General features: G+C 36.6%; 1 protein-coding gene across 30 annotated transcripts in view; it reads right to left on the bottom strand.

Annotated features, from left to right (window-relative positions):
• Positions 1 to 21,721, bottom strand: part of MAP2 (microtubule associated protein 2) — a 298,803-nt gene that overhangs the window by 23,655 nt on the left and 253,427 nt on the right. For 12 of the 30 annotated variants that reach the window (XM_069578200.1, XM_069578205.1, XM_069578214.1 and 9 more), the window contains 2 exons: positions 7,315 to 7,376; positions 2,189 to 2,336 (listed from right to left, as the gene is read on the bottom strand). In XM_069578200.1, the coding sequence (XP_069434301.1) occupies positions 2,189 to 2,336; positions 7,315 to 7,376 (210 nt within the window). Of the gene's footprint in view, positions 1 to 2,188; positions 2,337 to 3,246; positions 3,418 to 7,314; positions 7,377 to 10,212; positions 10,348 to 10,520; positions 10,728 to 10,927; positions 14,678 to 21,721 lie in introns of all 30 variants that reach the window. The other 18 variants (XM_069578197.1, XM_069578194.1, XM_069578195.1 and 15 more) reach the window with 5 other exon arrangements.

Raw genomic sequence — 21,721 nt, 5'->3', positions numbered from 1 at the left:
TATCCTACTCTTTGTGATTCCACAGACTGTAGCCTGCTAGGCTCCTCTGTCCATGGGATTCTCCAGGCAAGAATACTGGAGTGGTCTGCCATTCCCTTCTCCAGAGGATCTTCCCAACCCAGGCTTGAACCCTGGTCTCCTCCAGGCAGATTCTTTACCTTAAGGAGATGATAGACAAATGGGAGGAGGCAAATTGCTTGTTCTCCTAATTGTCCCTATGTCTTTTAGCTATTGCTATGTCAGGATAAAATATACCCTATATCCTTAGATTATCAGAGTATCAATTATGTTCATTACCAAATAATGCAATGCCATATGCTTATGAATGTAAGTAAAGTTAAAAAGTCAAAATAGAGTTAGCTCAGGACATAAAAAGCAATTTGTATAGAGGTGGACACGACTGAAGCGACTTAGCATGCATGCCATTTTAAAAGCAGAGCACAGTGGCTTAAAGTTGGGATTTGTGTGAGAAAGTGCCATTTTGCTTCCATAGCAACAAACACAAGTGCAGTTCAAGGTGTGCCTTTGGGGAACACTTGGTGCCTTTGTGTTGGCTCAGCATCCCTGGGGTTATTGTTGATGCCCAATTCTAACTCCAAATATTTGGAGTTAAATTCTCCTTTCTGAAGATAACTCACTCTTAAAGGTTTTCTTTGCTAGTTCATTTGAATACTTTACATGTGTTAAGGTGAAAAGAGTTTTAGTGATTTCAAAGTGTTCCTAGCATGTATTTCAAAGGATGTTAATGCTTCACAAATCCAAATGTTTCAGGACACAATTGTTCTCATTACAATAAATACTTTTATTATAGGCAAAAAAAAACACACAACAGTTTAAGTGTCATACAAAATAGCCACATTTGAATTGCCCACATTGTGGGGCAATTACTATTAAAGACTTAAAAAATAAGTGGTGAAATCAACTGTAATGTGATAGTAGTAGCAATTTCCACCACTTTCATATGAATTTTAAATGACAGATATGCTATTCTCCAAATGTTTCTACCATTTTGTAATAGTTTCTAAATGACAGGGATACTATTTTCTGAGTGACTCTATAGAACAATTCCCTAGTACTATTTCTTCTAAATAAATATATAAAAGACATTAAGAGGACAGGTTGTGAATTATTCAGTAGGCTGAAAATCAAATTCAACCACTTTCTAGCTGTGTAGTACTGGCCAAGTCTTTAAAAGGTCAGTTTTCTCATCAGTAGATTTAATGAGGTTGTTAATCCCTGACCATCAGCATTTTAATTGAATTGACTGAAAAATGTATCTTAAGATTTCAGCATCTATCAATGATTAATAAATAGTAGCTATTTTGTGGTAATAGAAATACATTTAGGAAAATAATTTGAATTACTAGTCTTGGTAGTAACACAGTATGTAAGTGAGTAATGATTGGAGCATTTTTATATTCTTTACATAAAATGTGATAATTGCTAAGCATTACATTATGAAATCAAAAGAAATTGAAGCTATCACACAGAACATGCTATGTTTACAGCTTCACTGGAATGCAAAGTCAAAGTCAAAGTGAAGTTGCTCAGTCATGTCTGACTCTTTGCGACCCCATGGACTGTAGCCCACCAGGCTTCTACATCCATGGGATTTTCCAGGCAAGAATACTGGAGTGGGTTGCCATTTTCTTCTCCAGGGGATCTTCCTGACCCAGGGTTCGAACCCAGGTCTCCCACAATGCAAGCAGACACTTTACCCTCTGAGCCACCAAGGAAGCCCCTATTCTTACCAAATTGAGCAGCATTCTTGATTTTGATTGTTGATTTTTCAGTTAGTTTTTATGACTTGGAATTCTAATAAAGGTTAAGCTTTCATATTAAAAAAAATCCCTAACTATTGCTTTTCTGTACTAATTAGTCCTTTCAAATTATCTTTTTCACTTTAAACTTGAAAGAAGAGAAAACCAATCCTAAAAATGACTTAACATCAATCCTATTTAACGGATAACAAAGTAGTATATATTCATTTCCTCCATCAGTTGTTTTGGCTCAATTAAGTGTTTTGGATCCACTGATAGTCTGAATTTCTGATTCTTAGGACAAATATAATCCGATGTAAAATACAGGCTGTATTTGAAAATGTAAAATATAAGTACATTATAAGCTACTCCACTTAAGGGATTTTTAAAAACTGAATGAAAAGGAAGCCAAACCAAAATAAACCTACGAGTGGTCCGCCGTGCAGAAGAGGAGATAGAACTGTTGAGAGAGAAGGAGTTCTCATCTCTGTCTCCTGATACACCTCGGCGAGGAGGAAGGATGGAAGAAGGTCTCGGCAGAGAAGAGCGCTTCTCTGGGCTCTTGGTAACTCCATCCTGATTGGAGAAAACAGAACGACGTTGGGTTCCTGTGAATCTTCATATACAAAGAGGTTATATCGCTCTGGCTAATTATCCTCTTGGGCCAATAGAGGAATTTCTTTTAATCCACACTACTGACTTGTACACACTTTATAAGTATTTCTTCTTTAAACCTTAGAAAGGGTTCAGAATACAAAAATATATTATTTTGGAGTGAATGCTAAAAATTGACTGTGAAACTCAAATTCTAAGTGATAACATGAGTAAAACTGTGCTGACGTAGTCTCCAGGTAATTAATAATTCTACTGACAAGTCTTCATCAGCATGACACTGTGTCACTAAGAAAGGACCGGCAGAAGGGCACTGCATGCGCAGTATTTAACTATGATCACTCCTGTATATAGTGCACTTATGTGACAAGAACGTTAAGCACTTTACATTCATTGATTATTTAATTTTTACCCCAAAATATTATATGCATTTTAGAGCTGAGGAAACAGGTTTCAACAGTCTACGTAATTTTTTTAAGAATCACTGAACTGGGATGTAGCAGATTTAGTATTAAATCCTGATGTGGCTGATGCTGAGCCCAAACTGTCTATTATATTTTATATAATTTGGTATCCTGAGATTATATGTGTCATACGTAATATCAAATATATTTAGTTTATATATGAAATTTTATTAAATATCAAATAATAATTATGTACTGTATATCTTACAAAAACACAACCTGCATTTTTTAATGATTAAGCTGTTTATAACTACTGAAACATCTAATTGGTATTAGTTTTTTAATAGGGCATATTGTTTATATGTCAAACACTTTAGGATTGAAACTCTTGGCTTTCAGACATTTACTGAATTGCGTCCTTCTCCCAAATTATATTCCTTTCTGCACCTTTGGTTGGCTTGCTGCCTTACCTTGTTCCCTGATTCTGAGTATGGTAAGCGGCCTGTGGAGCCCGCTGAGGTGGGCTGTGTGAATAAACTGTCAGAAAATGTAGCCCTTTTAGTCGCGCTAGGGCAGGCTGAGCTGCATCTTGGGGACTTTGTGCTACCCTGTAAGGCAGGAATCTTTGACAAGGTAGAATTCTAGCCATGGAAGAAAACAAACAGAAGCACAAAATGAACCAAACTATGAAGCAGAAGGAAAATTAAAAAAACACATAAACATATAAGAAATTAAATGTCTACTTTTAATAAGCACACATGATAAATGGTTATAATCAATGACAGACACGTATATTATGTGAGAACAAGAGATTTTCATTGAATACCTCTTTGTAACTGGAACTAAGAATATTCAGAAAATGAGAATATAGATTAAAATATTATTTATAAATGCTATGTATAATGTCTCTGATTAAGCCATAGAACTTATAATGATACCATATTTGGAACATATCTTGAGACTCTACTAGAATTATTCCTTTAATAAACACAGCACTTAAATGGTATATATAATCAATATTTTGATTTGCATTTCAAGAACTGTAGAACAAAGTCTATTTCAATAACTGTCGAACAAGTATATTTAAGGCCTAATAATGGAAAATATATTTTTAAGCTGAGAAAATGTATTTTTAGATTGTCTACACTGATTTCATCAGAAAATTGCAGATTTTAAATACAATGAGTTCATTTTATGAGTTAAATGCACACCAGGGACCAAGTTGTACCACAGAATTAGTAACATTTTTATGTTAATAAATCACACGTTTTCTATGTGTTATAAATTCTAAAAATTAATGTCAGCACTGACTAGACTGCCCATGAAAATCACACTTTCACAGGTGTCGATAATCCCTGGGGAGACTGTTGTCAAGTACAAGTGTAAGTGCTTTGGATGTATATACACAGCTTTTGGAGAAAGCTATGCTAGCATGCTACATGTCTCGGGGGGAGAGACATTAAAAATATAGACCAGTATAACAAAGCCAAGGAGGTTCTAATCTTCCAATAATTAATATTATTTAGCTGTTACAATAATAGCAATTAAAACTAACGTTTCTAATCTCAAGTTTTAACCTTTGTAACCACTTTGACACAGGCATAAGTATTCACAGATTGCACAAATCACTTCTTGTTTTACAGACCCAGCACCTTAAGTGGGAAGTGTAACTGGGTCAGCATAAGTCATTCTTTTTTGATTGACATTATCCACAAATAAGCAAGTTTCAAAAGTGTGGTATAGGGAAGAAAAGTGAAGTAACTGGATTGCCATAAATGATGAAAGACAAAACTAATCTCATGCTAGATACAAAACCAAAATAAAATGAACAAACAAAAAATCTCAAATGAAATGAAAGATTATATTGATAGATCAGGTTCACAATAAAGATCAGTTGAAAAATTGGAGAGAACTGTTTGATAGATACAGTGAATATCAGAGGTAAATAAGAGTTAATCCTGGGATTTTAGGAAACTATAGGAAGAGGATGAAGTTATAAGGAAAAAGAGAATAAATTAGAACAATTAGAAAGAATGGTGGTCTAATCTCTCTTTGTCAGAAGATTGAGATGGGCATTCATGAGGAAAAAAGTTAGGTTTTGTTTGGTTTCTGTACAAGTGTGGGCACTGAATGCTAATTCTTATTGAAACATATTTATGAAAATAATTTGAATTATTAGACAGTCTTGGAAGCAACACAGCATGGTAAGTGGGTAATGACTGGAGCATTTTTATATTCTTTGCATGAACTGTGATAATTACTGACCATTACATCATGAAATCAAAAGAAACCGAAGCTATTGCACAGAATGTGCTATGTTTACAGCCTCACTGGAATGCAAATTCTTACCAAATTGAGTAGGATCCTTGATTTTGATGGTTGATTTTCTAGTTAGATGTTAAGACCAGTAATTCTAACAAAGGTTAAGCTTTCATATTAAAAAAAAAAATCCCTGACTGTTGCTTTTCTATGCTAATTAGTTCTTTTGAATTTTCATTTTTACTTTAAACTTGAAAGAGGAAAAAAGTATATTCTGAAAATGACTTTATTTCAATTCTGTTTAATGGATAACAAGGTAGTAAGTATTCATTTCTTCCATCAGTTGTTTTGACTCAAATAACTGTTTTGTACCTACTGATAGTCTGAATTTCTAATTCTTAAACACAATCTGTTTTTAATAAATGTTTTATTTGAAAATGTAAAATATAAGTATTAAGGGGTTTAAGAAACTGAATGAAAAGGAAGCCAAACCAAAATAAAACCAAGGGACTTGAAAATTTCTTAAAGGTTTTGCAAACGGGGTATACTGAAAAACTGTTTTTATAATCAGGAGAAAACTCACTTACTTTCTGTATCTGCTCCTAAAGAGTTCTACTTTTTAAATAATAATAATAATAACCATTGCTATTTATTGAAATAAATATTATGTTCTAAGCACTATAGAGTGCTTATTATATAGGATTTTTTACTCTTCCCCTTATTTTTGGTAAATTAAGACACAGGAAGAAAAAGATTATATATAGTTAATAAATGTTCAAAACTTAGATCTGGTTTGTTTCATAGCCCTGCTCTTAACTAGCACAATACACTAGTTCTCCATTAGAAATAGAAGGTAAAGAGATATAAATCTTGAAATAACAGCAGGTCAAATAAAATTACCACTGCAATAAATGGATTGCCTTATTTTCAGTAATATGTCTGAAAACATTTATACAATAATCAGATATACCAATAATTTTTTAACCAACATAAAGTGCCTTGGCTTCAAGATGATATAAAAGGCTCTGCTGTCACCAAAATGAATTCCTGTTTTTCATAATAAACAAAAAGTAGAAGTTTAAAATTTTATTAGATTTTAGAAAGCTAAACAAAGAATTGTGATTTACATGTTATATATTATGGCTAGACCCAGAACATTGTGATATCATTCAAATTATTTGTCATAATTTTAAAATTTCATTAGATTCCTTTTTTCCTTTCATTAGATTCCTTTTTTCCTTTCAAGAAAGAAAACACTTTGTATTGTCTTTGGTCTTTTGAAAGTTTAAAAAACATGATTAATAATATAAAAATAAATTTGCAAAATAAGAAATACAAAAGATTTATAAATATGAAAGAAGCTAAACATCATTATTACACCAAATTAAAACAACAAAATATTTCATCTCTATCACTTGTTAAATAAAGAAAAAGCAATATCTAGTAATAATGAATACAAGCATGTTCATATAAGGCTGGAGTACATACAAGTCTAGAACCTTTCTACAAGACAATTCTGCAGACTTTCTTCTTGAAACAATGATTTCGCTAATAGAAAACTACCAAGGAAATGTATATGGACACATTCAGCCAAAAAAGATTTACAGTAATACCACTAAAATAACAGAAAACTGCTTGAATACCAAATAATAGGAAACTGATAAAGCATATCACTGTAAAAATGTAAAATGCAACATTATATAGTCATTAAAATGATATATAAAAATGTTTAATGACATAGAAAATTTTTAGTGAATAATTAAAAAACTGATACACATCTTCCATCTTTGTTATTAAACCTATAAATGTTTAGAAAAATTAATATCTTGCATCAAAATGGTAACTGCAGTTATCTTTAGATAAGGAGATAATAATGTATTTTTACTTATCTATATTGTTTAAAATTCTCATATTCTTAATGTATAATAATAACAATAAAAAAGTGCTGTAAAATATAGTGTAGTGTTGATTACAATGGTTTATCTTGATTCTATGAAAAGCAAATAGAATTCTTTCATTTTTCTCCATATCATTGTGGTGTTTCATATGTTTCTTCTTACTAACAACAGAGGCAGCCTTCATCCCAGCTCTACCCTCACTAGCTACCATCACATTCCAGAAGATATCAGGACATGCTCGAACGCCATCATGCTGGGTGAGCGAATGATGTAAAAGAGTAGATGTCTAAAGTCTAAATTTTATCTAAAATTATTAAAATACTGCCACTAATACCAAAGGGAACTTCAAATAAAGAATAAGGAAAGAGGTATTTTACTCACAGAGACTTTGTCCTTTGCCTGTTTAAATACACTGGGAGCCTGAGGTGATTCAGCACCTGCTGCTGTTGAAAAAGGAGACACAAACAACCCCACACTTAGTGGCTACAGATCACATAAATGCATTTTTCATACCTTTTGGATATTCAGTTCTGTCAACAGACTAATGTAAAGTGAATTTTGTTTACACTGAGACTTAAATTCAGTAATTAAAGAAATCTGAATAATAACAATATTACAGCATGTGGCTCCCACTACACAGTGTGCTAATTACTATATAACCCAGTGTTTACCAAGGCACAGATAAGCACACCAAGTAATTTTCTGTTACCAGTGTATCCTTAAATTACTACAGATCCTTTAGAATGGAAATCACAGGACAGTTATCCGAATGCTGCAGAATTTAAGGGAAAGGGGAGTGTTTGGTTCTAAGGTGGGCATCACATAAGAATACTCACAGAGATTCCCAAACCTTCTATGTAGCCACTGGCATATTTCTGCATTTTATATTTTAAACTGTTACAATCTGCCAACCCCTTTTCCTCTACACCCCTGGCATTTCATAATAGTAAGACACACTTGTTTGACATGAAATGTGCCACATGAGAAGGGAAGGAAAGAAAAATAGCTTGTCAAGAAGAGAAAACAGGAGAGGAATTTCAAGTTCAATAAAATAGACCATGTTCTACACATGCACTTCCTGTATGAAATTATTACCACATCTGTTACTGTTGTTTTTCTTGCTGCTGTTTTATACCTCTGGTTTCAATTTTAAACTCCATTATCTCCAGCATAATTTCTGTTGACAACTTACCTGACTTAACTATTTTCATAATTGAACACAACCTTTTGTGTTCGGGGAAACTATCCCTATTTAACAATTGAGCTTAGACAATAAAAAGCTGGTGTGCTTGCTTTAGTTTTCTTTCACAAGAGAGAAATCCTCAGGAAAAAAAAAACTTATCCTTATAAGCACTCCAAATGAGTTTTAAAAAGGTTTCTCATGCCATATGCAGTTCTAACACAAAAATAATAGTGGCCTACAATATGTTCTATGCTATTTAGGACTGGCTAGTAAGATTATTCACAGATTCTGAAACTGTTTTTTCAAAGAAGCAGTGCAAATTATGGCTCTTTACTATTTCTATAATATAGCTCATGTTTCTGTGACATATATGCTTTGGTTTAAGTCAGCAGCACTAGTTTGGCATATGCTTTTTGCTTGAGTATCTTAATATCTGAATAAAAAAGAGCAAGATCCTAACTTAGTCTAGAGGTCTTAAATTTCCTTTAATGAACGAAGTAAAAGGCAAGTTACTCTCAGTGTGGCAAACTGAATACCAGTGACATGTGGGTACTTCATCAAACCATTTGACACTTCCTCTGGAATTACACAATCCTAATATAATTTTCATCTTTTCAGATGGCATATGGGATTTTTATGCCCAAACCAAGAGATTCTGCCTGTGGAAGCATTTTTCTAAATAGAAAAATTCCAAGTTTAATGAAAATGTACTAAGTGAGATATAAAATTTAGAGATGTCATGTTGATTCATAATTCTTACCTTACTTCCTCATTCTAAACCTTCATCATCAAGGTTTGTGTATAATTATAAACCTTCTACTTTCAAATCCTGCCTTATATACTAGTTCTTGAAGGAAGCACATGAGATACTTCCTATATGAAGAGCACAAATTAAAAATACTTGAAATTTTTAGCGGCTATCACAAAACATTAATGCCTTGATATTCTTTTTCTTACAAGGGTTAATGCTGCTGCTAACCCTTTAAAGCCATCCAAAGATTTATGTAAAGGCGCTTCTAATGTGTATATAATGGAATAAAAAATAATGCTTTCTGACTCAAGCTCTGATACCTTCCTTTGTAGACTGCAAGTGTGCCATTTAATCAATACTAAAATAAAACATATTATAATTAAGAGTATCCTAATATGATTATACATTTAAAATACATACTTTGCACTGAAATTGAGGAATAGAGTTTGCATTATGGATATTACATAGAGGCTTTTATTATGATTTGTAACATGTTTCGCTCCTTATTCCACTGCTTATTTAAACAGTAAAAACAAAGTACATTTGAAGACGACAGAACAATAAGAAGACAGCAAGATAGAAAATAAACCTAAATTCTGAGATATTTGGAGGAAGGGGTTTATTAAATTGATTAAATTTTTGACCACTAAATTATAGGGGGAAATTTAATATTTTGAATCCAACACATTTTAAGAAGATTCCAAGGACAAAATGTCAACCAAGAGATGCAGTATTGTCAGAAAGCCTAGCTAATTTTGGATATGAAAAATAAACTCTGATGGGATTACCAGACAGTTTCTCTTTCCTTTTTTTTTTTTTCTTTCATCTGAAAGCAAAGTAATTTTTCAACCACAATTTTATCCCAGATTTGCTTCTCATTCTCCATCTCAAAATCCCTATGCATTCTTGGTGGTCCTCAGTAAATTCATCAACATCAGTAACAGATTTGGCAGTAACAATATAGGAACTAGGACAAATACGTATGGGTTTAAGCATGAGGGAGTAAATAAGCAAAATAATGAGAATGCATACCACGGTTATATTCATCGCCATCGTCTAACCAAACACACAGAATGAAAACAGGAATCCCCAGAACGTGACACTAGAGCACAATGCCAAGATACAATCACTGTTAAGTCTGAGCATGACAAAGAAACAGATGGTCATGACCTCTTCTGTAGGGAAGGGGATAAAAAAAGAATAATGATACAAGACACTTAATAGTGAAATTGTTCATGACTGCTGAGATTCTTGGAAGAAAAACAAAATGAAGCTGCTAAGGTAATGAGATAAAAAAAAATACATGTCTATGTTTGCCAGCCACATTGCAGAATTGAACAGTCACCTGTCGTTTTCCGCTTAACACAGGAGAGATGAGTTGGTCTAGTATATTTGATAGCAGGTTTTAAAATGAATTTCCTGGAGGGAGAGTGGGCCTGAACTTCTGTTTTTTTAGCAAGTTCAGCCTTCTTATAAACTGCTATGAATAAGAAAACACAGAAAGCATACCATCAGGAGAAAAATACACACTTGGAGCAAAACCAAACGAAATTTCATCAATAATTAGTTACCACGGTTAGGCAGTTTCTTCTACAAAAGAGTAATAATGAATTACTTCAAAAACATTTATAAAGAAGTGATTGTGAAATGAACCTTTTTTCCTTCTCACTTCATCTCTGGAGACTGTGCTAGGTTCCTTTTTAGCTATTTTTCTTTCAGGAGTGGAAATTCTGCCTCTCCCGGTTTTAAAAGGCTTTTCTTTTCTATGTTTCTCAAGAGATGATCTCCGAGCTTCCTTTTCAGCTTTCTCCTCTTTAGGGATAGTTTCTAACTGTTCTGTCATGATGCTTCTATCATCATCTGTGGATCAGAGCAAACCATGACAACAACAACAACGACAACATTAGTAACAAATGTACAAAATCCTCCATCTGTCTAACACAACGCAAAATAAAGAGATAAAGGGACATTTTAAAATGTCTAAAATGAAAAAAAAAAGTTTTTCCAATAGGATACTGGATTTTATTTGGGAGTAGAAAATTGAAAAATAGAATGCACACCTTGAGTGTCCACCCAGAGGCTGTCAGCATCCATGATGGAGTCATCAATGGTGGTTTCATCTTTGTAATCCTCATAGGTTTCTGTCTTATATTCTGAGAGTCCAACCTCTTCTCTCTCAGGGGAAGCCGGAGCCTCTGGAGAACCGTCCTTGGGTTCAGCCTGGGCTTCAGCTGCCTCTTCTACTTCAAGTTCTTCTTCGGCATGGGGTGATGGTCTCCTTCCCACCTCGGGCTGCTCGAGGGCTGCAAAACGCACACTGTGGGAACCTGACTCCCCTTCATCAGTTGTGGTTTGCACGACAGTGATGAAGTCGTCCTCGATGGTTACAACAGACTCAATCACTCCTTTGTGCTCACCAGGACAGGTCTCCACAAACTCCTCCCTGACACCTGGGGCACCCAGGTCGGTAATCTGAAGGGTGTCTGAGCGGAAGAGCAACTTGTCATATTCTCCCCGGGCTTCGATCTCTTCTTCCTCGCTCTGAGCCTCTGCTGGTTCAGCTCTGGCAGCTTCAGGCAACTGCTCGGTAACATCGGAGGGCGTGATGGAAATATCCGGGGTCTCCTGGCTTTCTTCTTTCGGCAGCTGAATAAATTCCATCTGGACATCAGCTCTCTCATCTGCGGCTACATCAGCCTCTGAAACAACAGGTGCACAGGGTATTTCCACAGACAATTTGATGGCAATCTCGTCTTGAATTAGAGAAGATTCTGGGGAAGTTTCCTTCTTGCCCTCATCAGCTTTCAAGGACTCCATGGTGAGGCTTTCATGCTCACCGCTGGACTCATAGGATTCTTCTTTGTCCACGGCCTCCTGGTGCACCAAGTCAGGCTTAGCCACCTTCTCCTTGACTTCTGTTTCACTAACTTTGGTGCCTTCTTTCACGTGGCTGGACTCAACACCCATAAATGCATCTACCTCCTGAGGGGCTGTGGATGAGGGGGCAAGGTCCTGGGTAGCCTCAAGTTTAAGCTCTGCTGCCTCTCCAGCATCTACATGTAGGCCTGAGGCCATCTGTCCAAAGTCACTGATTTTAATATCTAACTGACCTTGTTCAGCTTTCTTCACAGCCAAATCCAGTTCTGGTTCAGCTTTTTTGGACGGTTCTACCTCAGCTACCTCTGGCACTGAACTAAGAACTTTCTCTGCTTTCTCAGCCATGACAGGTGATGCATCTTTAGAGATCATCAGTTCTCTGGCTGAAGCTTGCTCCTGGGTCACTCCTAATCCAAGAGTTTCAACTTCATCACCAGCATCTTCTGTTTCCTTGGTGTGCTCTTTTGAATCAGCATGTTCTTCACTTTTCTCTAGGACAGTATCCAGCTTATCATTGGCTTTCTTCTCCTGATCAAACTCCCTACTCAGTCCTGATTTGTCACCAGAGATAGGTGGGGATGCTTCCTTCTCAGCACTGACTTCATCTTTTACTCTTCCGGCAGCTGCCAGCTTGACTTCAATTAATGAAAGATCAGTGGCCAAATCTCTTCGTGCTTTATCATCAGTGCCTTCATAAAAGGAACCACTCTCTCCAGATAAATTCTCACTGTCTTGAACAGGTGATGGGAGGGGGACTGTGTACTTATTGAACACACAGTAGCCCAGGTCTTCGAGTTGACTGTCAGTTTTAACGATGATGTGGTTTTCATCAGTGACAGGGGGCAAGCCAGTGCTACTCTCCTCCAACACAGTCTCTGATGGGACTGATTTTCTCCTGGCAACTTCAGTGTCTGCACTCACGGAAGCTAATCTTGACCGTGTGCCTGCCAGGTCTAGCATTTCAGGCAAGTCAGGGGCCATGACAGTACCATTTTTGTAATAATCTTTGGCTAGGAAAGGCGACTCACATGATGTCTCGACTCGGGCATTTTCCTCTCCAGTATCTTTTTCTTCCTTTACCTGTTCTTTTTCTTCTTTGCTTTCAGTTGGGAAGCAAGGGGCTTTGTCCACGGCAGGTGTTGTGGCTGGAAGGTAATCATCTCCTTCATCCATACTTCCACTAGTGTTGGTTAGAATGTCAGAAGCCAGGGGGGAAAGATCATGCCCTCGACCGAAGTTAAACCCAAGGGCTATGGAATCCAGGCAAGACATGGGCAAATTGATGGACATGCTTCTTTGTTCTATTGCAGACCTACCACCAAGTCCTAAGCTCCTGCTTAGTGTCAGATCATCCTTATTCTTACTGTGGAGATCCCTTTTCTCTCCATATACTTTTGGATCAATGGTGAACATTCTCTCTTGGGGAGAACTGGGTTCTTCTGGTAAGTCAGCTGGATGACTCTGTGCGAGAGTGCTATACCCTGCTTCTTGGGCCGGAGCACTGGGCTGGGGTTCTTCTTCTGGAAGTGTCTTGTCGCCATCCTTATGCATGGGAGATACAGCATCAAAAGCCTCTTGGGCACTTTCTCTTGTGTCAGTGAGTTCATAGTAGTCACTGACTGGCTGGATGCTTTTGGTCACTTCCTCTTTCAGGGCGGATGTTTCAAAGTACTTGGACATTCCTGACTTGTCTTCATAAAATGGCATGTCAAGCTCAGCTGATGTTACAGCTCCAACTTCTACCTTATGATCTTTGTCAGCAACTTTTTCTTCAAAGAGCTCCTGGGTGGCACTCTTTTCACTTAGCGCAGTTGGTTCAGTCATGATTTTTTCCGGTGTCTGAGTGGTCACGGCTGAATCAGTAACTGCTTGCTCCAAACTTACAGGGAATGAGTCCTGTTTTAATATATCTGTGGGAGGCTCCTGGCCCATCTCTTCTTTTTTGGAGTAAGTGTGCTCTGTGGAAGGTTGAATTATATTTGTTTCTTCATCTATCAATTTTGGGGGTTCACTCTCTTTTGGCACGGCTTCTTTGTCAGAAATGGTTGTTTCTTCCAGCTTTAGGTGAGGTTCCATTTCAGCAAGTGTAGATTCCTGTCCGCTGAGGGTGGGAGTCTCTTTTATCTGCACACTCTCTTCCTTTATCACCCCTTCCTCTTCTCCTGAAACTTTCTCTGGGACACACTCTTCCACAATTGAAACGTGAGCATCTTTGGGTGCAGCAACTGCCTCTGGGGCTGGTGCTTCTGCTATTTTGTCAGGTTGATCCTTCTGGGGCTCTTCAACTTGAGAACTATCTTTGGCAGTTGCTGGGCTACCAGTTTCTTCCAGAGATTTTTGGTCATCTGGCTGTAACAGGGCAGGAGCAAAGGGTGATGCTGCTGCAACTATTTCATTCTTTGAGATGTCAAAAGGAAGAGTGAAGCTTCCACCCTGAAAGGGACTCGGCATGGGAGAATCAAATTGTTTGCCTTCCCATTTTGGGATATCCTCAAGTACATCTTTTTCCTTCATGGGTGTTAGGGGGCCAGGAGATACGGGAGCAACTAAACCCCACTCGTCCTTTTTGGCTTCCGTCGGCATTTGGATGAACCAGTCCTTCTGTTCTTTTGCGGCTGTGGGCTCTGCAGGAAGGCCAATATCAGGTACCACTAGGCTTGGTTCTGTCTTGGGTTTTGTATCTTCTAGGCTGGCACCAAGAGTGTGCCCAAACAGAGTGGGAGGTGCTTTTTCTTCTTTTGTGCCTTGTGCGTCCTTTTTATCAGGGGAAGTTTTAGTCATTTCCAGCTGAGAAACTAAGGCAGCATGCTTAAGGTCTTCACCAGGCTTTCTTTGTGTCTCTGGTTCCTTTTCCTTCTTGTCTAATGGCTCGGCTGGAGAGGGAGTCAATTCCTGTTGATCATGAAACTCCATCTTCGAGGCTGTAAGTAAACCTAAAGTAATTGGGTTGATTTTTAAACATAATAGGCAAGGGATTTCAGGCAGTAAGCTTAAAATTATTTTTTGAAATGGCAAATGAATGGTAGGCTTGAAAGAAAAACTATGAAACATGCAAACATGCTATTCATTTAAAAATTAAAATGAAAATGTCAGGACTGAGATATATTTGTATGATTGGTACAATAAACTGCCACTGTGGATTAATGTGTACAGAAATTGAAATAAGAGTATATTTTGAACACTCTTTTTTTTTGTTTGTTTGGTCTCTCTAAACAGTTCATGATGTGTACTATAGTAGAAAAAAATGTCATATGCCTTCTACAGATAAAAATTACAAATTAAAGAAAATTTAATAAGTAGTTAACATTAGGGTACAAAATAATCTATATAATCTATAATCTAAATATGGGAAAGAATTGATTTCAGCCAAACCTTTTCTTTTCTCATTGTAAAGTGAATTGGTAACCCATGGGCAGAAGGCCAATTAATTTACAATAATATGCATTAAATAATTTTAGCTAACTTGACCAACAAATGCCAAGACCAGTTTTGGGGGCATTGAAATGTTCCTAGAATAAAGTTTTAGAAGTCATCTAAGATTAAATTTCGGTAATACAAATAAATAATTGCTATAGACTTTGTTTGAGATGACCTAAATATTAACAAGACAATTTCTACCAAAATTGTAGAAATTTCTAAATTTCAAAATTCCTAGATCCTAATCATTACTTAGTCTGTATGATAGATATAAGAAAATCTGAATTATACTGTTAATACTGGGAAATTACATGAATAACAAAACTTTAATAAGAGTCAACTATTAAAATGTCTTTTTCTCCTTGGTCATGACCGCATTTCCTGGAATGTGACCAACAGGTGAAGCACTGACCAATATTGGCTTTCGAGATGCTTCACAGAGACTGAATGAGTCTTTGTAATTTTTATTTGTTCACCAATTCAAAAGGCTCCAGACTGTCACTTGTATTTTACAGCCAAAGTTATTTCATTGCGGTCATTAAGGCTAAATATAATTGTCTGGAGAAGATTTGGGGAAAATTAATAAAATTCAGTCATCTGAATGGGCAAGTTGAAGGGCAAGTGTATGGATCATCATTAACTTAAATACTTGTGTGTTGTCTTGCCACAGTAGAAAATAAATACTTTATGACTTTTCTAGTAAAGTTTAGATGAATGAAAACTCAAGAGAGATGGTGATGATCAAAGGGGTTGGTTGCCATGGAAAGGAAATGATATGAGAAGCATCAGCAGGTGCTTTTAAGGAAACTAAACCAGTATTCACTGAAGCATAAAAAAAAATATAGCACATTGCGGTTGCAAACAAAAACCATTTTACCATTGAAGCCCGTAATAATGTGCCAAAATCCACCTCTACGATTTGAAAGAAAAGCATATGAATTGCTGTCCCCCAAAATAAAAATAAAAATATACATGTATTAGCAATGTGACTGGCAAACATTTGAGATGAGGAGGGGCGGGGGCGGAAAAAAAGCTCACATAGCATCATCAGCCTGGCTGCAAAGCGTATTGTATCATGGCAAAGTAAAACCAGGAATCAGCTGCAGCAGTGGAAAACCAAGCTGCCACACAGCACCTGCACAAGCCACACTCTTTGCTCTTTAAGTCTCAGACAGAGGTCTTGGTATCATGAGACGACCCAGCGATGGAATAGCATTGGAAAGGCATCAGATTGAGAAGCTGCTGGAGAGATCACTTGCAACAAACACATGCAAATCCTAAGAAAGACACACCTTCCCCGGCAGAGGAAGGGGTTTTTACTTCTGGAGACACCTCCGTGACCGTGACCTCTTTTACACTTTTCTCCTGTGGGGCCCCTGCTGGGGCGCTGTCTGCAGGAACTACTTGGGCCTCCGCACTAGACTCCACTTGGCCCTCCCTGAGGCCCGTGGGCTGGTCTGAGACCTTGGCAGCCCCACACTCTTTCTCAGGAAGAGTGGCAGGTTTCTCTTCCTCAGCCATTGGACTCTCTAGAGTTTCTTCTTCTTAGGGATGAAAAAGATGTTGACATCATGACCATAGAAACATATATGAAACAACAGAAATATCATTCAAGGAACGCTTTCAGCTCTATTTTATTGACCTCACAAGAACCTCTTTTATCGTTTGGATGAACAAATTAATATCCTAACACAATGGAAAATTAGTAAATATAATCAACTAATAATGATGCCTTTTAAAGTCTCATTAAAAGGCTATTTATTTTAAAACTTGAGAGCTGAAAGGGTTTTATTGCTCTATTACCCTTAGTGGAAATGGCAGTAAGTCGCACACAATGTGGAAAGCTGGCTGGAAATAAGAGATGGCGCTGCCAGATAACAGATGGTTGTGAAAAGATAGATGCGTTGATGTGCTGCAACAAACCTTTAAGTTTGTAAGTCATGTGCTGTTTTCTCCAATGCAGGAAGCCCCTACATACGAATTCCTGATTACTTAATGTAAAACATGCAAACTTTGCTAAAGGGATCTTTGGGAGTAAAAAGCCTGGCCTCAGAATAATATCCAATCAGCCACTTTATTATCAACTTTATCATGAAATCCATCAAAACTCTTTAAGACATACTTTATTTAGTATTTTTAAGGCCAAAGACTATCTAACTCAATTAATTTTACCTTCATTGCATTATATGATTAGAGAATATAAAATTTTTCAAGAAGTAAAATATTTTGAAAAACAAGGTCCAGGTAATAGTTAATTTCACTGCAATTTAGAAAACTCTGCCTCTAGGACACGACTGTTATCATATTGTTCAAACCACTGAAATAGCAGTAATAAAGTTCTTGTATAGTTCTCTTTGACACTAAAGAAAGAAAGAAAATGTGCATATTATAAAGTTTCATTTCTGCAATTCAAAACAAAACCACCAAGGAAAGATAGCTGAGTGGCAACAAAACTGCCAAAATATCCTCCCCAAAGATGTATATCACACAGAAAAATATTAACAATTAAAATGTAATAAAACAAACTTATGAAAAGCCATGAATTATGCTATTCACTTGTTTCTCATTTACACTTCAAATATCAGTAAAATAAATCCCATTTTATTGCTTAAGAAATTAGAGGGAAATACATAAGCTGTCTTATAGTTCTTCAAATCAATGATTCTTTTGAAATTCCTATGAACAATCATATATTGTTTAATTGGATCTGTGAGGAAGACTATAGCTGCAAAGGAGAGAAATTTTTTGAGAAACATTAAGCCCTTATGGGGAAAAAAGAGAACTGCTACTATTTCTTCACATTTAATGCACAGATACTTTCATTTTTGTAATTTAACTATGTCAGTAACATTTTAATAATTCAGATTCTAACTTATTATTAAGGCAATTTTTACAATGCCATAGAATTAGAGATTTTGATTAAAGCTAAGAGACTTTTAATATAGCTGCTTTGCTAATGTCACCTTATTGGATGAAATCAATTTAATTTACATTTTTTCTAAATCCATGTAATTTTTTAGCTTTCCAGTTTCTCATTTCGTATAAATCATGTTTATTTCCACACCTGTTCTTTATTCAAAATTCATATAGTTTTCTTAATTATTTTAAGTCCATTTAAGTTTTCTCAATATGCATTGTATTTTTCTATCAGAATGTCTGAACCATTGGTGCTCTTGCCTTGGAACTATCTGCTTTTACATTAAATATTATGCCATACAAAAATATACTCTTCACTTAAGCAAGTTATTTTTCCCCATTTCAAAATGACATTCACCTAAGCAAAAAAAAAAAAATTAGCCCTATTTTTTTCTTTATAATACTACCTTGTTAGAATGAGATAAATTGCAGCCCACTGCCCACTTATTTTATCCTCTCCACAGCCAACTATACATAAGATCTCCACTTTCAAAAGACTAGAATGACAAAAGCTTGGGAGCATTTCCTTCATTTTAGCCCACCTCTACTTATCTGAACCAAGATTTAGTCACCTGAGGAAGCCTCTATAGTTTCTGTAGATGTTTAAGTGATTTGGAGAAATAAATTTATTCCATAACATTTATTCTACCCTAAACAATTATTTCTCTTTTAAAAAGCTATCACATTAATGTGGCACTAAATAGAAACCTAACTCTCTAAGTCTGCTCTAGTAATAATTAAGGGTCATCTTCTTTGGTTTGGGTAAGAAGATACATTCTTTCCCTATTGATATATTTGCAAGGGGTAGAAAGAAGTCATACTTTGTTTGAACTTTTTTTGCTTTCTTCTCAGAAGCCTTGAAGAAAAAAAAAGAAGCACTCACATGTCTTAAATCAGACTTCTTCCATATAAATTGTTGAGGCATTTGGATGGACATGAACGATATAGGGACTTCACTTTCATATGGAAAAAACAGGCTCCTGTCCCTCCCACCCACACATGGAGGCACACTTAAGGTGATGCACGTGGTCAAAGCTGCAGGCTGGGGAGGAGGAGCTAAAGGGGACCATGCTTGGTTCACCTTTCTCCTGGCCTAAGTGGGCCTCTGCACTCTGCGATGGGACACTGGGGAGCACACTAGAGGCAGTCCATTGTGAGCTGAACAAAGGATGCTCATAGTACTCCTCATCGGAATTGGAAGGGTCATCATCAGGCACAGACACCGAGATGGAGGGGGCTAGGAGTCTACGCCTCTCCCCGCTGGTGGCAGGTTCGTGGCTGGGGAACCTGTGTAGAGGACCTACTTGATCCTCAGCCCCTTCATCTACAAACAGACACACAGGAAGAAACTGCAGGGAAAACTGGACAAGACAGACACAAGATCAGACAGACGAGACAAACATTTGCACAAGGACATGGGGTCACGGAAGCAGCACGGCAGGATGGAGAGGGATGAGTGAGACCAAGCTGGTGGAGGGTGGGAGATAGTGAAATTTCATGCTTCAGTAGCCACTGAATTTAAACTCTCCCTTTAGGAATCTTGTCATTGATCTAAATGAACCAAATGCTCTGACACTCCCACTGCATAATAGAAATTATCTTTACATCTTCCTCAAATGAGTTATAATAACAACAGATACACTGGGAAAGAAACAAAGCACTATGAAACAAATGTATTTGTTAGAAGAAATTCTTTCAAGTAAGTACATTTTCTCATGTTTTTATCAATACATTTATAAGTTATAAAAGAGGAAAGCTGCTAGGACCTGATGCCTGTACAATTCTGAGAGAAACTGGGCATGTGGAAGTACAACCTTAATTATCTAGTATGCTCATATAGTTAGCATTTTGGTTGATTTAATTTTTAGTTCATGACTTCCACCAGAAAGTAATTTTCAATTCTGTTAGGAAAAATCTACAATGCATTATGCTTCTTTCCTGTCTTGCTTAGGGAAACACAACTGGCATAGCGTTTTCTTTGGATGCAAACTCCTAGGCATCCTTTTGAACCCTAGTTCTTATCTGCATGGCTGTGAAAGTATTAGAAAGCATCCAGCAATATACACTTGTTTCCTTGTGTTCTGCTTCTCTTTGGAAGGCTTAATAAGAGATACAGTTACCTGAGAATTTCTACTGAGGTGGCTTCTGACCCATCACAATTATATTCTATGAAGTTTCACTTGTACTACTGTTTTTATATTTCAAAGCCCTCATAGTATATTTCTCATGGAAACGCTAAAGAAGCTGCTCTCATTTCTTTTCTTTCCCACATCTTAGCTTAGAAATCTGTATTACTTAAATATATTTCCTTTAGAAATATGAATATAGATCAATCAGTTTGCTTAGCATTTCAATGAACCTAAAGAATGATCACAAAGAACAGTATCTGGCTGAGACACTGTATGTATCTCAGGCCTACATGGCTGATTACTAAATTTGTTAACCACTATTTTTTTACTTATATAGAGAAATAATTTAAAATTTTTGTATTTTTCAATAAGATCAAAATGCAGTAGCTATCTGTATAATTTTTATTTGTATCAAAATTTAAGTGGACAGAATTACAGCATTAATTTGAAAATACACTGTATTTTTAGCACAATAACTTATTTTCAGTCAACTGAGTGCTGACAACTGGAAATAAACCTGAAATCATTAGGACACTAAAATAATATTTTGAAGAGAGAATGTTTTTAATCTTTTGAACACATTATTTACTGATTGTTCCATGGAAGTTGTTTCTAGATGGGTGCTCAGAACCTTCCCAGCCACAGTGCTTATTATATCATAGGATAGAAGAAACCTAAAATTATATTTGATATTCTTAATTCAACTCAGCACGATTTCTCAGCTGAGCAGACGACTGGCTGAGATCTGGCCTACAACACGGCTGAATCATAAGTCTTGGGCTTGTCACAAGTCCCAGCCATTCATATCTTCTCTAGGGACTCCTGAGGCTGTAGACTCCCCAGGGACACAAGTTTTTCTGAAACTTCCAATACATTCAAACAGATTACATGGATAATCAATAAGTGAAAATGGTATATTTGCCTCTCTGCTTTTCAACATTTTCTAGGGAGGACAGCAGACTACAATTCAAAACTAAAGAATTTAAACCTGAGAGATGATAGTTTAAAGGCAATTCTCCTCGGATAGTTTAGCCTTTTGAAGATTTTGGCTTCCTCTTTCTTGTTGTTGTTTCTTGAAAGTGCCAAAATGTGAAAACAACCCAGAGTCTTGCTTCAGATCCAGAACATTTCAAAAAAACAGTACTTTCTATTCTGAAAACTTCGGCTAATCAGGGAACAACAAAAACTTTAAGTGTTTCAGTGGAAAAGTAGCTTCTCTGTAGTATTTGTCTGGCTCCTAGCCAGGCAACTTCAAAAAGAATGTCTGGCAAAGCCCAGTCCCCTCTGGGGTACTCCAAATCTCTGTTTAGAACCTATGAGCCTGAAGTCCATCTACATTACATGTCCCAGAGATGTGCCAGTGAAAGTGATGCTTAGAGGACATTGTTGGCTGGCTAAGTCCAGAGAGTGTACCAGCGTATGGGCTTCCAGTGATAATGCTAGAAGAGAAGAGATCCTCATTTGCTATAGGATTGTGTATGGCGGGTGCTGTCAGTTCATACCCAAATGGAGGTG

The sequence above is a fragment of the Ovis canadensis genome, chromosome 2 (genome assembly GCF_042477335.2).
Source record: "Ovis canadensis isolate MfBH-ARS-UI-01 breed Bighorn chromosome 2, ARS-UI_OviCan_v2, whole genome shotgun sequence".
Taxonomy (NCBI): Eukaryota; Metazoa; Chordata; class Mammalia; order Artiodactyla; family Bovidae; genus Ovis; species Ovis canadensis.
The sequence above is the reverse complement of the archived record's forward strand: the minus strand, read 5'-3'. Positions and strand labels throughout refer to the sequence as shown.